This window comes from Sylvia atricapilla, chromosome 13 (assembly GCF_009819655.1).
Source record: "Sylvia atricapilla isolate bSylAtr1 chromosome 13, bSylAtr1.pri, whole genome shotgun sequence".
NCBI lineage: Eukaryota > Metazoa > Chordata > Aves > Passeriformes > Sylviidae > Sylvia > Sylvia atricapilla.
Window position 1 is genome coordinate 2,895,891 of NC_089152.1, and position 17,406 is coordinate 2,913,296.

General features: G+C 53.8%; 1 protein-coding gene across 1 annotated transcript in view; it reads left to right on the forward strand.

Moving 5' to 3' along the window:
• Nucleotides 1–1,067: 1,067 nt before the first annotated feature.
• Nucleotides 1,068–17,406, forward strand: part of PCSK6 (proprotein convertase subtilisin/kexin type 6) — a 33,552-nt gene continuing 17,213 nt past the window's right edge. The window contains exons 1-7 of the mRNA XM_066328241.1: nucleotides 1,068–1,286; nucleotides 6,257–6,361; nucleotides 10,928–11,038; nucleotides 11,654–11,797; nucleotides 12,358–12,434; nucleotides 13,061–13,149; nucleotides 16,231–16,403. Coding sequence (XP_066184338.1) covers nucleotides 1,068–1,286; nucleotides 6,257–6,361; nucleotides 10,928–11,038; nucleotides 11,654–11,797; nucleotides 12,358–12,434; nucleotides 13,061–13,149; nucleotides 16,231–16,403 — 918 coding nt within the window. The remainder of the gene's footprint in view (nucleotides 1,287–6,256; nucleotides 6,362–10,927; nucleotides 11,039–11,653; nucleotides 11,798–12,357; nucleotides 12,435–13,060; nucleotides 13,150–16,230; nucleotides 16,404–17,406) is intronic.

The window sequence follows — 17,406 nt, forward strand, 5'->3', positions numbered from 1 at the left end:
AGTGGTATGTGCTTATGGGGGTAGTACAGAGGGATGGAGGGTGAGGGAGATGCCTAGGGGGATGCAGGGGGAGTGGGGCGGGGGAGATGCTGGCAGTGCCAACGCATTCCAGGGAGACAGAGGGGGAGGGGGACTCAGACTGGCTGCCCTGGGGGATACAGGCGGAATATGGGGAGTGGAGCCAGGGAATGTTATGCTGGGCTGGCTGAGGGAATGCAGGGGGAATGGGGGAGTCTCTCCGCGGGGTTCAGGAGGTACCTGGAGAGCAGATCTGGGAGGATGCATGGAGGGCTTCCCTGGGAGAATGCAGATGCACGAAAGAAGATGCAGCGCCGGGGCATGCAGGGGGATGTGGGGGCGATGCGGGGGCTCTCTCTGAAGGGTGCCATGGGTTACCTGAGGAGCAGAGCTAGGAGGACGCATGGGGGCTGTCCATGGGGGAAGACGGTTTTGGGGAGTCGGAAATCGGGAGCACAAAGGAGACCATGAAGTGAGGCGCAGGGGAAACCCAGAGGGCAGTGCTGGGGCGTGCAGAGGGATGCGGGCGGGCGCGGGGGGGATGCAATCGGCTGTTCACGGAGCAGCACCGGGGCGCGCAGGGGAGGATGCCGAGGACAGAGGGGATTGTCCGGTCACATGCAGGGGAGGCAGGGGGGGTTCCGGGGAGCAGCACCGCGGCACGCGAGGGTTCGCAGGGGGTCTGCTCGGGGGCCAGCGCCGGGACGTGTAGGGGGGATACCGAGGGGCACACGGAGTTGTCTGGACATTCGCGGGGAAGGGACACAGAGCCATGCACGGAGATGTCCGGGGAGCTGCCCGGAGTCTGGCAGCGGGGCTGCAGAGGTGAGCGGGAGGCTTTCCGGGGAGCAGCGCCGGGTACGCGGCGGGGCTGCCCGGCGGCAGGCGGGGGTGGGGGGCAGTGCCGGGGGCCGCCCCGTCCGTCCGCCTGCTCTCCCGGGCCCTCCCCGCCTCTCTCCCCCCCCGAGCATCCCCCCGCCCCCGCGGGCTGCGGGGCCGGTTAAAAGGCGCAGCGCCCCGCTCCGCCCAGCCCGGCCCGGCCCCGCACCATGCCCGCCGCCGGCCCCGGCGCGGGGAGCGCGGCCGCCCCGCTGCCCGCCCGCCTCTGCCTGCTGGTCCTGGCGCTGCCGCTGGCGCTGCCCGGGCGCGGGGCCGCCGCCGAGCCCGCCCGCACCGTCTACACCAACCACTGGGCCGTGCGGGTGCGGGGGGGCCCCGCCGAGGCCGCCCGCCTCGCCGCCGCCTACGGGTACATCAGCCTGGGGCAGGTAAGGGGCGGCGGGGGGCTCCGGGAGCGGGCAGGTGCTGGGGCGCCGGGAGCGGGGGATGCGGGGCTGGGGGGTCGCGCTGGGACCGGCGGGTCGACCGGGGAGTTGCCGGGGGTTCTGGCACCGCGAGCCTGCGGGGGATCGGGAAGATGCCGGAGGTCTCACCCCGGGGGTCCCGCAACCGGAGAGGAGCCGAGGGTTCCGGGAAGATAGCGAGGGTCCCGGGATCGGAAAGGCGGAGCGGTCTCGGGAAACTGCCGGGGATTCCGGCACTGGGAGCCTGCGGCAGATCCCTGGAGTGGGGAGCTGCCCGAGGTCTCGCACTGGGACTCCCGGTACCGGGAAACTGACGGTGATCCCGGGACCGGGGAGGCGTCGGGGGTCCCGCGGAATTGCCGGCACTCCCGGGACCGGAACAGGATCCCAGGAGCTGGAGATGGACCCCGAGATCTCCCCGCCGGCGGAGATCTCGGCGAGCTGCACGGTCTCCCCGGGACCAACCCGGTGTCGGGGGTCCCAGCAGCGGGAGATGAGCCCCCGGAGCGGTGGGGTGAGAAAGGGGAGCATGTGGAGATGCTGTCGGAGCGCTTTGGCCCGGGGGCGGGCTCCCCCCGGAGGGATGCCCCTCCTCGGGGTGCCCTAGCCCCGCACCGCTGGGGGGTTGCACAAGTTCCTCCCACCCCGGAAAGTTGTATTTGTGGGTTGAACAAACTTTGGACTCTCTGGCCCGGGTTTATCGGAGATCTTGGGAACACAGAGAACTTTTGCTTTCAAATCCCCGCAGTACACTGGTGTCTTAAAAGCGATTTTCCGCACAGCAGCTCGTTTTCCTCTCGATTTCTTCATCCTCTGCAATCCCAGATGCAGGCTGGTGTCCTCGGAGTTTGTTCCAGAGTTTATTGCTATGGCGCTGCCCGGTGCTTTTTTGGCTGAGTGACACTTCAGGTTGTCCTCCTGCCCAAGGTGTCTCCCGGACTACAAATTATAACCTTGCTTTATATCGCAACCCTGCTTTTAACTATAATTAAAGTCACAGGGTGCTGCATAAACAATTTTTTGGGGGGAGGCTGAATTGGGCACATTGTCTCCTTCACCCGTGACTGTGACCTCCCGTGGGGGATAACCCCTCACATCCCACCCTCAGTCTCCCATCTGCGTGCTCAGATCCCGTCCCACCAAGGAGAAGATCACATGTATTGTTCAGTTGCCTCTATCACAGGGTTGGGCGAAGGTAGTTGTGCAACCCGAAGGGCTTTTCAGTGTTTATTCCTCTTCAGTCAGAGAATATCTTGATTGAACTTCCCACTCTCCCAAGTTGCATCAGCCTAACGTCAGCTCCTGTTTTGGGGTTTTGCTGTGTCCCTTCCCTGCTGGAGTGTCTGTCACCCCTCCCTCCTTCCCCAGCATCCCGGTTCTGTGAGCTCATCCCTATAATGCTTGTAGCATTTGGCCCATGGGCACAATGTGGCTCCACTGGAGCATCCATCCTTCCCCCGAGCCCTTTCCCCGGGGCAGCCCCGTGCAGGCTGGAGAGCAAGGGAAATACTTCTGTGCTTGCATCAGGGTGTTCCTGGCTCCCGCCTTTCCCGTGGATACTGGGAGCTCGTGCACCACTGGGGCTTCCCCAGCTGCTCTCAACGCCCTGCCTTAATCTCTCCACCTCTCCAAGCTCTTCCCACTGGGTTTTGGGCTTTTTCCACTGTGTCCTGTCCAGAGTCAAACCTTGTGGAACTGCTTTCCCTGCACGTGTGCTCATGTGTGACATTTGCAGTGTTGTGCTCAAGGTTCATGGTGTGTTGAGCCTCGTGGGGACCTGGGTGTCCCCCTCTTGTCCTCCTGCATCATCAGCTTGTGGAGCTGCTGGTGTTGGCACTGTCCCCAGTGAGATGTGCCCTCCTGGGGGGCCTGATTTGGGACAAAACCTGCTGGAAAACTCTGCCAAGGATGTTATCAGCCTGGGAAGATGTTTGAGTGGAGTCCAAAGAGGTGAGGGAGGAGGAGAGGTGATGGACGCTGGAAGACCCATCTGGGTGCAAGGAGGCTCAGCCCTGCCTTGGTGGCTGGTGACCTCTTTGCCATGCAATCCTGGAGGCTCCTGGCATGATAGTGCCCGGGAAAGGCGCTGCTGGGGTTGGCACACACAGCTCTGAGCTCTACCAGCATTTTCTCGTGCCCAAACCAAGAGCCAGGACACTCTAAACCCTTCTGGGTCATGGCAGAGTGACATTTCCCTTGGGGAATCACTTGCGTCAACTTCTATTTAAGTGAAGCAAACAACTAAACAAAAGAAACGGCTTTTACACCCTCGAACGCCTGCTCATTCCTCGCCTGCTCGTTCCTCCCCGCCGGGCTTTGTTCCCTGGCCGTGCCGGGGCGAGCCGGGACAGGCCCTGGCCGAGGGCGCTGCGGGGACGGTGCCGGAGCCCGGGGCAGCGCCGCCGGCTCGGGGGTGATGGGGAACCCCTTCCTATCCTGGTTGCAGCGTTTGTATGGGTTTTTCTATGTATGGTTTCCAACACTAAGTTTTGGAAGGGCTGGTGCATCCTCAGGGGTCTCACCTGCAGTGCAGGAGAGGGGTGGGGTTAATTTTGGGCTCTATTTGGAGCTTTCCTGGATTCCTGTCATTTTGCAACTCTTGGCTTGATCCTTAGTGAGCTGAACACATCCGTGATCATTTGAGAATTACATTCCTGAAGGCAAGAGTTCAGCGACTGGACCCCTTGTCCCTGATGGGAGTGGGTGGTATCCTCAAGAGGGGAGTGCTCACTGCCTTCCTATTTGGATCCACCCTTCTGGAAGGCACCAGTGCTGGCATAGCTGTACTTTGCACAGATGAAATTATTTGGGTGAGATGGGGTTGCACTGCAGAGCCCTTACTGTGCTAACTGACCACAAAGAGGACAACAAATCCTTTTTCATTTAAAAGTAAAATGACATTTACAAGTTTTTCTGCTTAGAATATCTTAGGTAGAGCAGGACGTTTGGAGGTCTACCAGGTTGGTCCACTGGGATCAACCTCTGCTCAGACTTTCAAGGTATTCCCAACATAAGAAGGTTTTTCTTATTTTTCCACCCATAAATCCCAGGAGGATGAAGTAGTGGGGCACAGAGTTCTTTTCCTGCTGCTCTGGCTGTGTATCCCCAGAGCCCGTGATGAGGTCATTACCTTCCCTGTGCTCTTGCTGCTTTGCATTGCATTGTAATTTTGCATTTATTTGTGAAAAGAAAGGAAGAAATTCTTTACCTAGGAAGGAATTGTTTACTGTGTGCATGGTGAGCCACTGGCACAGGTGGCCCAGAGAAGCTGTGGATGCCCCATCTCTACTTCAGGCCAGTCTGGATGAAGCTTGGAGCAAGCTGGTCTAGTGGAAGGTGGTCTGCCCATGGCAGGGAGTTGGAACTGGATGTCTTTAAGATCCCTTCCAACCCAAACCATTGCAGGATTGTATGGTAAGCCCTGTGCTCTGATTTCCAGGCAGAGTGAGCAGGAGGCAGGATGGCCTCATCAAGGTTTCCTTAAAATATGGAGAGGTTGAAGCACCCTCCTTCTCTTTTTTAAATGCAAATGAATTTGAAGAATGGGCTTAAAAGGCAAATGCAGATTGCAAAGAGCAACCTCTTTATGTGGATGTTAAAGAAAATGTCCAGCTATGCTGTACTGTAAAGGGGGAAGAGGAAGGGTTTAAATTAATTTGAGTGGAAATAAATTATAAAAATCACACTAAACAGCAGTAAAGTTGGTGAAATGACATCCTGGCATAAAAGGCAGAGCAAGACTAATTAAATATTTAATGCCTGTAAGAGACACTGGCAGACCTCAAGGTATCAAGTGTGATAAAGATGTAAGTAGTTGTCATCTGCCTTAGCATCTGATCCAGACAAACCTGTTTGTCCCCTGCTGTTCCATTGCAACCAGCTCTAGTCTGGCCTCAGGAATGTCACCCTGGCCCCTGGGTCACACGTGGTCTTAAAGATGTTGCTTGTGGGCTGCAGATGGATGCTTGGAGGATGGCCTTTTCTGGTCCTTGTGAGCAAGACACAGGGAATGTCACTGGCTCCCAACACCCAGCTCCTGACATGGAATGTGGGGATTTTTTTTGGCAGGGAGAAAAAAAAGAAAACCGAACTCAGGCAAAAGTGAATTTATAGCAAATTGTACCCAAATTATGTGATCTGGGAGCCACATACAAGTGACTGCAGATTTTGGGTCATTCCTGTCCCTCTGGCTGTGAATCCCCATGGGATGTTTCACATTCGGTGTCTGGTGTCTGGCTGAAATCCCTCGATTCATTGCATAGCCCCAGGACTTTATCCTATCCGTGCTTTTAGGATGAAAAAAGAGGAGTTGTGGTGTCTCCAGATGCCAGGATGAGAGGGCCGGAGGCAGCGCAGCCACCCCGGGGCTTGGCAGGGTGGTGTGTCTGGCACCGTGTTTTCCTGCAAATGCTGCCATCCCTCGCTCCAGGCTATGCACATTTATATCCCACGCTTCCCAGGAGCATCCCAGGGTGAGCAGAGATCGCATCACCTTTCCTTATGTGCAGCCGGGGCGAAGCCGGAGCGTCGGGTGGAGAAGGCAGGAGGATGAGGCACAACTCCCCTGGCTGCGCCGCAGCTGCTGAGCTCATTTTTAGCTCATTATTTCTGCTTGGGAGCCGATGAAAGGCAGTTTTCAAAGATGCATTTAATGGGTGAAAATTCATAAAAATGTTTTCCGGGCTCTGTTGTGCCAGCGCAGTGTCCGACCACCAACGCTGTTTGTCACAGCAGTGGCACCGGGGCTCGTGCCAGCATCCTGCATCCTCCCGAGCCCCGGGAGCTCTGTTGTGAGTGAGGGATTTGGGGTGCAGGGCACGGCTGCACTGATGCTGCCAGTACAAAATGGGGGGGGCAGCCACGGGAAAACAGACTTGAAAAAAAACCAACCCAAACAACCTCTTTTTGTTGTTGTTGTTTGGTTTTTTTTGCAGATTGGAAGCTTGGAAGACTACTACCACTTTCACCACAGCAAGACATTTAAGCGCTCCACGCTGAGCAGCCGGGGACCGCACAACTTCCTCCGCATGGACCCCAAGGTATGGGGCTGGGCACCCTGGGGTCCCCACCTGTCCCTGGAGAAGGCTGTTGGCTTGATCTGGGTCAAGTGTGAGCTGGAGCATCTTGGGATGACATGTAAGCCTTGAGCCACAGCCCTGTGCCCACAGGAGTGACTCATTGGACACGGGTACGGAGAGCGGTGGTGAAAAATACGTAAAAGTGACTAAACACTAACATCTGCCTGAAAGCCAGGAGGAAGAAAAGGGGGAAAAGCTTTCCAGGACAGAAAGGCTGTTGCATGCTCGGGGTGTTGATCCAGTTGCCACAACACTTGCTGCCTCAATGGTTGCTATGTGTGAAATCCTTGGCAATAGCTCTGCATTGCTTTTTTTCCTAGAGCAAGCATCCAAAGGGATTTTCAGTGCAGCTGAATTGACAAAAGTAATGGGGAGTGGGGGGAAAGAGGCAAGGAGGGACCTGGGCGAGCTGGGTTTGGGGTGGTGGGGAGGGCTTGGGGCTCCCCTTTGGCTATCCTCCTCCCCCAGTTCCCCCTGAGCACTGCGAGATGTAACTTGTGCAGACCAGGGGAAGGGTTAATGGTGAGGAGGGGTTTTTTTGGGAGAGGGGGACATAAAAGCAGAAAAAGCTGCTTTGGTGAAGGTACCAATGCTTTAGCAAGCTACTGGTGCCTGCAGTGCTGCCTGGCCATCCTTGGGGTGCTCAGACACCCTTGGGATGCTCTTTCCCAAGACATCTCCAACCCACTCTGCACCACATGTCCCATCCACATCTCTCCAGACACACGCAGCAGCCCAGCCCTCCCCAGGCTTTCCGGAGAGATTTGCTGTTAAATATTTGGACAAGGTCTGTAGCACATTTTTGAGGAGGAGGCGAACGCGTGGCTGCATTGCCAGCGGGGGAAACCTCTGCGAGGGGAGCCTGGTGCCCTGGAAGTGTGCTGGGCTTTAATTAAAGCTGTTCGCCCTCAGGGGGGTGCATAGGAATCCCAGCAAACGATGAATTCTCTGCATTTGAAATACCCCCATTTAAATGAGTCTGGTTATAATGCAAACTAAATCAATTGGCTTTTAGTCATATTAACCTTTACCTTACCTTGCTCTGTGGGCTCCAAGCTGGAGCAATTAACTCCTTTTCTCTTAATCTTTCCTTATCAGTTCAAAACCTGTTGGCATGTCTTGTCTCTCCAACTCTCCCCCCTACATTTACAAATCGTTTAAGTGATGCATTTGGATGGCACCAGCTTTGCATGCATGCAGGAAAACATCACCTCGAGGCAGGAGGATGGGAGCTGAAATAGGAAAGATGGAAACAAATCTTGCAGAAATCCTGATGAACCAGCCAATCCGGTTGTTTGCAGATGTTGGGTGGTTCCATGCCTTCCAGGGGCTATTGTTTCCAGTGCTGGTATTTGTTTGCTGTGGGGGTCGGTGGCATGAGCTGGGCAGGAGGACCACAGCCAAGCTCTTCACCCCCAGGAGAAGTCTGGGAAAGGGGAAACTCCAGAACACACAGGGAAGCAGCCAGGGTCCTGATCCTTGTGTGACCACACTGCTGCTGAGCTGCCCTGTTGCCTCAGGAGACCCTGCAGCTGGCTGCTTCTTCTGGGGCTGATATGAGCCAAGAGATGTGGCAGGTGATGAAAAGAGAGACAGGTTGTGGTGGGGAGGGGCAGTGGGATGCAGAGTGGGGTCACATCATGCTGTGCCACCCCCCTTAGGGCTCCACTTGCAGCTCTTACTGCCATAAGCTTTCCTTGCTCACTGGAATGCTTGTGTTGGTCCATGAACTCCTTGAGTCTCCATCCTCACTGCTCCAGTCTCTTCATCCTCATCAGGGGTTGCCATGGCCTTGTCCCTGTGCCTCTGGCCATGCACCGTGGCAAAATCAACCCCATCTGAATAGTTTGCTGTGCTTTATGGCAAACATGTGCTGGAACCATCTTGTTAATGCTGGATCTCCACTTTAACTCCTGCACACCCACTGGGATAAGTCAGGCTATCATTGTTCTGGAGCTGGAAAGGGAGTTGCACCCTCACATGTGCTGGTTTATTGTGTTTGGTGGAGCCTCCCAGGCTGGCCAGATCCAGGCCTCATTCACTGAAAATCTCAGAGTGAGGGGAAACATAAAAAGCTCCTGCTCTGTTTCCAGCAAGGGTGAAGGGTCCATCTTGGGGCTGCCTGTGCTGCCTCCTCATGGGGTCTTTTGGTGCCACTCACAGTCACCTCCTTACTGCTAATTGCTGCCAGTACCTAAAGGAGCTCCAGGAGAGCTGGAGAGGGACTTTGGATGAGGGCCTGGAGTGTCAGGACAAGGGAGAATGGCTTCACACTGACAGAGGGCACAGTAAGATGAGATACCAGGAAGAAATTCTTGGCTGCAAAGGTTGTGAGGCCCTGACACGGGTTATCCAGAGAAGCTGTGGCTGTTCCATCCCTGGGAAGTGTTCAAGGCCAGGTTGGATGGGGCTTGGAGCAGCCTGGGATAGTGGAAGCTGTCCCTGCTCATGGCAGAAGATTTGGAATGAGATAAACTTTAAGGTCCTCCCCAACCCAAACCAGGCTGTGATTCTGCAATAATTAGGGTTTGCAGGGTTAGAGCCAGGGCCCTGGGTCTCAGGACTATAACAGTTTGGGCCATTTCTAGTAGTATAAAGTCTTTCTTTTCTTTTTACATTTCCAAGAAGCTTTCCCCCACCCTGGATCAGCAAAGGAAGTCGATCTGAGTTTCATGAGCTGCAGGAGCTGTTGCAGGGATGCCTCTTTTCTGCTTGCCCATTTTCCCATGCCAGCCACACTGATTTATCAACTCTTCCTTGAAATCAATGTCCTTAAACTGTTGATTTCTCTGTGTCCACACATGATGTCTCCATTGACTCCTGGCTGGCAGCACTGGGGTCGATCAGGAGCCTGTTTGAGATGAAGACATCCCTGTGAGGCAGCTCCTGGCAAAACCCCCCAAAATCCCACACCTTACCATCGCTCCTGCATCCTGCAACACAGCAGGGAAAGGTGCTAGCTGTAACTTGGGCAGTGAGACTCATGGAAATGCTGCCAGGGAGTGGTGCTTTAAAGAAAAAAGCCCGTTATTTGGGCCATAACCTCTATTTATTGTATTTTTATTTTTTTTAACTAGACCATGAAGTTATATTTTTGCTTCCAGTGTTTAAATCCATCACTGTGTAAGCAAAGCGGTGCGCTCTCGGCAGCCAAGGCAGCGTGGAAAATCATTTTTCTATGAAATACATTTTTTCCCCCCTTTCAACAGTGTTTTTTTCTTTATAATATATATGTGTTTAAAACCCAAGCTCTAGGCTGGAAGCTGTCGGGTTTCTGACATCCACTTCCATCCCAGGCACAAAGCAATAAACTGTGCAAGAACTCAGGCCAGCTGACACTTTTACATAAATGAGCTGAACAAAAGTTGCACTTTGTATTTTTATTCCTTTTGTTAAAAAGCCTTAGTCACAACAATAGAGACATTCCCATGAGCAGCTCCCAAAAGACCCAGAGCCGTCAGGAAAAAAGTGTCCAGCAAGGAGGGATGTGCCACACAGCCCTCACAGTTCATTGGCTGGTGCCTCCGTTCTCCCTCAGCATGAACATCTGTAAAGATTTGGTCTATAAATTACTTTTATAACCTTTTTTTCACTAAACTTGTGTTTCACCTCCATGCTGAAGGCAGGAAAGCCCTTTGTGTGGCAATAAAGGGTCTGGGGGTTAGTTAATGCTTGATAGGGATGGGATGTGACTGCTTCCAAAGCAGCACCTTAGGCAGCTCCCGCCACAGCACTGTGGGCAAACACCAGCATTTCCCAATCATGGCCTTTTCCAGATCATTTCCCGTTTGATCTCTCTGCGTGTCATGCCCTGCTGGAACGCAAACAAATGTCAGCGTAGTCAGCTCCAAGGCCACCTCACACGCAGCCACTGCCAAAAATACTTGTGTGGAGCCTGCCACGTCCCCTGAGATCCGCCACAGCCGTGTGTGGCCATCACATAGTTTTGGGAAATGCGTGTTGCGGTTGGGTAAAGCCCCCAGCTTTTATTATTTTATCAGGAGGAAGGAACTCGAAGGATGAGCAGCCCCGGAGCCAGGTGGAACAGCTTCAGGGCTGAGCTGCTGCCTCCCAGCCAGCAGGAAGGATCAGCCCAAAAACTAAGCCAAGCACCTGAGTCTTCTCCAAAAGTTTGACTAAACACTGAAATATGTGGTCTGTCTCCAGCGGGACTCCAGCGCGTGCTTCTGTGCTTGGCTAAGCCGGGGGCTCAGCACGCGCTCGGAGGCGACGGTATTTGTGCTCCAGGGTTCTGCTGCACCAGCAGAGGAATCTGGTCTGGCTTAGGCAGCACAATGAGCTGAGCTCACCCTGTCTGTCTGTCCATCCCTCCCGTCTCCTTCCGAATGGAGCTGCCATCTCCGCAGCAGCTCTGGCCACGGAGATGGGGGTTTGCCAGGGTGTGGGGTGATGCTGGGATGGGTTCAGGCTCAGGCTGGCATTGCTTCGGCATCCCACATCCCATTTCAGTGGGCAATGCCAGGCTCAGTGCTCACGGGTGACGCTGACCCAGGTCTCTGTTTGCAGGTAGACTGGCTGCAGCAGCAGGAGGTGAAGAGGAGGGTGAAGAGGCAGGTCCGAGGGGAGCCGCATGCCCTGCCCTTCAACGACCCGGTGTGGCCCAACATGTGGTACCTGGTGGGTGTCTCCCTGTCACTGCTTTATGGGGAGTCATTTATTTCTGAGCAAATGCATCATCAATCTTTGCCCAGCCCAGCCATATAATTTATAATGAAATAATAGCATCAAATGTGCTTGGCAGCAGGATTTTAAAATAGTGAATTAATACACTTGAGCATCTGGTTTGAAGTGTTTCACCCTTGTTAGCAGCCCCTCACCGTGGTCTGCACAGCAAAGGCTTGGGAGCAGCACGGCTGTATTTTACCCATCCCAGAGCTGCAGCCATCTATTTGTAATATAATTTTTCCCTGCCTGCTTCATCGATCTGTATTTGACAGGGAAATTCATTGAAAATTAAGGGTGGAAAGGAAGTGAGCACTTCAAAACCCAAGAGCCCATAGTACTAGAAATGGAAGAGGAAAAGAATAATAGGGAGATAGCATTGCCTGGATTAACTGCTGCTGGATGGGTTTGATCTGTGGAGTAAAGTTATAACAAATCTGCAAGTTATATGGCAGGGGGTGGGCTGTAAATATATTTTCTGCTTGATTAAACGGGCTCCCAGCCTGGCTGTTTGCTTAGATGGGCTGGAATGGGGTTGCAGCCCTTTTGCAGCTGTGTTTGTCCCCATAGCACTGCAGTGATAAAAACAGTCGGTGCAGGTCCGAGATGAACATCCTGGCAGCCTGGCAGAGGGGCTACACGGGCAAGAATGTGGTGGTCACCATCCTCGACGACGGCATAGAGAGAAACCACCCCGACCTCCTGCAAAACTATGTGAGCTGGGGGATGGATGGGATGGACTGGGGCTGATCCTTGCCATGAAGTGATTTATGGAGAATTTCGGCGTGTAAACACAGCTGAAGTCTGTGCATTGGCATATTTGGAGGAAAGTTTAAAAAAAAAAAAAAAAAAAAAAAGAGCTTGAGATGTTTTTAAGAAGGAAATGAGGTTTTTAGATAAGGAGGTTTGGGGGAAACTCCCTTTGCAGCTGCCTGGGAAGCAGCCTCCTCCCTCTGCTCACCAGGGCAGAGCCAAAAACCTGCGTGAATCTGTTCAGCCCCAACTCAAACCCCACATAGCCACAATGGGAGGGAGGGAGGTGCTGAACCCAGCAGGATTTGGGGTTCAGAGGAGCAGTTCCTGAGGTAGCAGGATATTTCCCCTGGGAAACATACAGGACTATAGCCTGAAACTATTTATTCTGAGCAAACAGTCAGAAACTAAGGAGAGAATGTAATTTTTTGCCCTGCTTGTCTGCACGGGCCATCACTGCAGCTCCTGGCCACCACAACCACCTAGTAGGTTGAATCTAATGGTGAATCTAATATTTTCAGGACCCTCTTGCAAGCTACGATGTTAATGGGAATGACCACGACCCAACTCCACGCTATGATGCCAGCAATGAGAACAAGTATGTGATGATAATTGTAATGGAGCAAGGGGTCTGGGGGTGTCCGTGAGACTGGGTGTCCCCTCTGGGGTGTCTTTCAAGTCCCTTTCCCCATGCCCAGTGCTGTGGAGGAGGCTGTGTTAAGGGCTTTGCACAGATTCCTTGTGTTTAATGCAAATTCAGCTGGTGCAAACAACACTAGTTGCTCATGAGTCCTCCAGCCACCCAATACAGCACCAGGGGGTTCTTTGCCCTAACTGAGGATTGAACCACATGAGTCAGTGTGGGTGACTGAGATGGCAAGGCCTGGGTGCGTTTTTTGGGCTTAAGTTAAAGTGTGATGGTTACAGGTAGAAAGGAAACAGAAGTGCAAAGAGCAGCCTGCATAGAGGTGCAAGATGCAAAGAGGAAGTTGCATTTCGGTGCAAAATGCAAAGAGGAAGTTGCATCAAGGTGTAAAATGCAAACAGCAGATTGGATTTAGGTGCCAAATGCAAACAGCAAATTACTTCCAGCTTGGTGTGGGTTTTGGGTATGGGCAGGTTCTTCCTCTGCTCCAGCCTTGGGGCTGGTTTTGGGTGCTGGGTGGGGTGTTGCTGGGGGGATCCTTTGCCATGGCCATCAGCTGATGGGGTTTGTCCTTGCAGGCACGGGACTCGCTGTGCAGGAGAGGTGGCGGCGGCAGCGAACAACTCCTACTGCATCGTGGGCATCGCCTACAACGCCCGCATCGGAGGTGAGGCTGGTGCCTCCGTGGCTCCCCTGCCCTGCACCATCCCCTGAGGGGCCTTGGCCACCCTGCTCACACCAGCAGGCTCCTGGGGGAGAGGTGGCATGCTGCTCCCCCAGGAGACAGTCTCCCGCTTGGTGCCTTGGCTGCAGGGAGCCCCAGGGGTGTTGGGGGAGGATGGGTGATGCGGCATGCAGGGGACTCTGGCTCCATGTATTTAGGGTGGAAACTTTCTCCTTGGGCTGCATCCTTGCCATGAGGATTCATGTGGATTAAAGATGTGGTGTTTTCACCCCAAAAGTCCATAACTGCTCTTGGGGGGTCTGTCTTTAGGGTGGGTGTGTTCGCTATGGTCAGTGGTGCTGGCTGAGGTTCAGAGCTGATTTTACTCATTTGTGGGCTCAGGGGATGCTGAGGAGCCACTCAGAGCAATGGGCCTGGGGACAACCACAAAAATACCCTCAGGGGCAAAAAACACCAAGAAGGTGGGGGGGCAGAGATGCTTATGGGGAGGATTGTCTGCACAGCCCCTCTAATAGCACGAAGTGTGGAGAGCAAATGAATCTCTATCACTTAGTTGGATCCTAGTGCTAATTAGCATTGCTGAGTTAATTTGCATTAGCCGAGCTGGTTTGAGCTGGGGCAGTTCTGGCCAACCCAGGCAACCCTGGGGAGATGAGGCTCTTAGCAGGGGTGGGAGTGTGGTGTCCCACCTACATGGCTGATGGAGCTGTGTAGGGGACAAATGCCTAGGTTCTTTCAGCCTTCAGCCCCATCCCTGGCATGGTTGGAGCAGGAGAGAGGCTTTTCCTGCAGCTCCTCCTACCACCCCGGGAGAAGTGACTATCAGCAGCACGGACCCAAGTGCCCACGGGTGGATTTTGGGTTTGAGTCCTTCTTTTGGCTTATTCATCCTGGTTGTGCAGGGAACAGCTTTTGTTAGAGTTGTGTCTGCATGGGAGCACTGTCCACAAAGATCTTGCTGTAGGCCAAGTACCTCCTGTAGTTGTCTGTGCTGGAAAAATCCCCAGAGGAAAGAAATAAATAACCCCAAGGAGGGTGAAGAGTGGACTGGTAGGGCTGTAAGGGCTATGGCACATCATCCCATCTCTTCTGCCCCCTACACGTGTGATGGCTTCTTGCTTCTTAGAGGCTTCTTGCCTCTAAAAACCCATCTCCAAGCACACAGCAAGCAGCAAAGCTCATAGTGGGATTTATTGGATCTTGCAGCATCAGGCCATTCCCTTCATGCTCCTTTCTCTACAGCAGCTGTGGAGACGAGCTTTCCTTGTTGACTTTATGACGACCTCTGGGTCTCATTTTAATTTGCTCCCTTTAACGAGTGCCTTGCCTCAGGGGTGTGCTGGGGAGGTGTTGAGTGAGACAAGGCACCTGGCAGAGAGCTGGAGGCCGGGGGCTTCCCACAATGTGAGCAGGCAAAGGGGAAAAATAGAGTCTGAGCCGTATCAAGTTTGGGATCGTGGAGGAAAATACACTATAGCTGCAGCGAGAGTGATTTTAGATGGATTACACAAATAAAGCAGCGATTAATGAGCACAACTTGTTGGGGAAGCCTATTTGTCACACTCGGAGAGCTGCCATCTAATTTTACTGGCTGCTCTTCAGTGCTCTTGCATTGCTTTTCATATGCCCTGGGCAAAACACATCACTGCTCAAGGAAAGGGCTCCTGCCATTCCTCCTCCTCTTCCCTCTCCTCGAACTCTCGCTTGGGAGGTTGGTGTTGCTCCCTGTGTGACACAAAGCTCATTTATTTTGCAGCACCCACTCCTGCTCCCTCCTGTTCACCCTCATTGTGGGTGGCTGTCTCTGGGCAGGTTTTGGGTTGACTTTAGGCTGATTTGGGGCTTGCTGATGAAAACAGCCACATACAGCAAGCACAAATCTCATTCCTCAGCTGGTTTTCCTTGCCGGGTGCAGCTCAGACACTGGGCTTGGCTTTCCGCCCCTTCTCCTTGTGTTTTCTTGTTGACAAAGAGGAATTTTTTGGGAACAGCTCTGCTCCCTGATTTTACATTTCTAAGCTTGGTTTTGGCTGGTTGGGGACAGCGTCAGAAGGAGATATTTGAGTTGACTGGTGTCCAGAGCACAGCTGCAGCTGGAATGACATCTGCCTGCATTTGTTTGCTTTAAGACAAAATACATGTGGAAGGGGAAATGCGTTTTTATAAACCAGACTCTCCCTGGCTGACAAAATACGATGCTGAAATTTCCAGCATCGCTTTTCCTGCAAAGGCTGTTTCTGGGCAGCCTGTTGGGGTGCCTGGCACCCTCTACCCACTGTGTGGAGAAGAAATCCAGCAGGGAAAGGGTGATGGAGAGCAGAGGGGGTTGTGCTGTCGTATTGCAGCAGTCAGAGGTTGGAGGTGTGCAGCAATCCCCCAGCCCATCCCACCATGGCTGGTGGGCTCTGCCTGTGAGCATCTTGGCTGGTACCTGCTGGCATTCCCAGCTGGAAGTGAGAGTTATCCCGGGTGGTGTTGTTATCCAACCACGTGTTGGGGTCCTGGCTCTGATTTGGCCAAACAAACCACAGCCTGGGTTTATTTCCTGGGGCTTCTCCCTCTCCAGGGAACCGTTGGCATCAGTTGGGCAGTGATTGGGTTTGGGGACAGTCACAGTCATCCCCGCTCAAGAGGGAGGCTTCATCCCACCAGTGAGCCTGAAGCTGGGGGGCATGAGTGTTCAGGAAACACCAAAATCTTCCATGTGAAGAAACATGCTAGCAAAGGAGTAAAAAGGGGAGAAAAAAAGATTTTAGTGGGGGTTTGTTGCTGGGAAGTGCAGTACCACTACCACTACCCATTCCCCACCAATGGAGGGGAAATGAATTTTGACACCCCCTTCTCCATCACTTGCCAGGAAGCCAGCAACACAGAAAACTTCCCCCGTAGCTCCCCAGCATCCTGCTGCCAGGCTCGTTGGCATGCGGGGCCACGGGTTGAAGCTATTCCAGGCGCGCCTGAGCCGTGTGGTTTCCGCCGCCGTTAACAAAGCCCTTTGATTGCAATCCTCACACTGTCATCCACGCCATGAAGCCCTAATGTCTGATGTTTTTGTGCTTTTAGGCATTCGTATGTTAGATGGAGATGTAACAGATGTTGTTGAAGCGAAGTCGCTTGGCATCAGACCCGATTACATTGACATTTACAGCGCGAGCTGGGGGCCAGATGATGATGGGAAGACAGTTGATGGACCTGGTCTATTGGCCAAACAGGCTTTTGAGCAAGGCATTAAAAAGGTGTGGATCCCACAGCGCCCAGATGCGCTCGCCCTCCTCCTCCTGTCCCTTGGGAAGGGCCACAGCTGGCCCAGGGTCTGGCGTGGGGATGGGCAGCTCAGCCCCCTGAGGCAATGCCAGCACTAGGGCTGGGGTGGGGGGGAGTCAATCATCTCTAATTTTTCCTAGTTTTCCCCGGCGTCCCTAAGAGCTCCGGAGGATTTGGCAGCCGAGGGTGGTGACGGCGGGAGGTGCCTGGTGCTGGTGGGACCCCTCGGCAGAGCCCCAGCAGAGCAGGGAGGCCCCAGGTTGTGTTGCGAAGCTCTGCCGGGATGAGAAACCCAAAGTGGTCCTTTGAGGGGGTGACTTTGCACCCCAAAATATCCCTCCTGGATGCTGGTGTGGACGGAAACAGCAGTATCCCAAACCCCAGTATGTCCAACCCCCTCCTCCATACTCCTTGGGCTCCTGGTATCCTCCCCTCTGTCACGTTAAGCATTCCCCTGGCTTTCCACCCAGAGCAAGTGGCTGTGTCATGGCTGGGGAGGGACACGGGTGTTGCCACAGGATCTGACAATGGATTGTTGTTCTTGCGATCTTCCAGTAAGAAAGTTCAGCCAAACATCACATTTGATTGACAGCTGTCAATCCCTGCTGGGGATGCCCTGGCCTTCCTGTGGCCCTTCCCTCTTTGTGTACTTTTTAGAAACGCCTAATATTTTCTAAAAGCATTGAGAAAAAGGCCTTTTTGGCAGCTCGGTGGGCGCTGTGGGTAAGTGTCACAGTGGCTCAGGGCTTCACAGTGGTTGTTCCCTGGGTGCTCCAGAGAATCTTGGGTTGGTGTTCCATTGCCAGCAGCCCCAGGCTGGGCTGTGAAGCCCCCACTTCAACCCCTGCCACCACTCCTTCCTCTGCTGCCTCTTCCCGCAGCATGCTGGGAGTTGGGGTGGCCTCTTATCTAAAAATAGGGTGGAGCGTTTTTCCCACTGTTTACTTGATTTCCTGCTGGGGCGGTGAGCCTGCC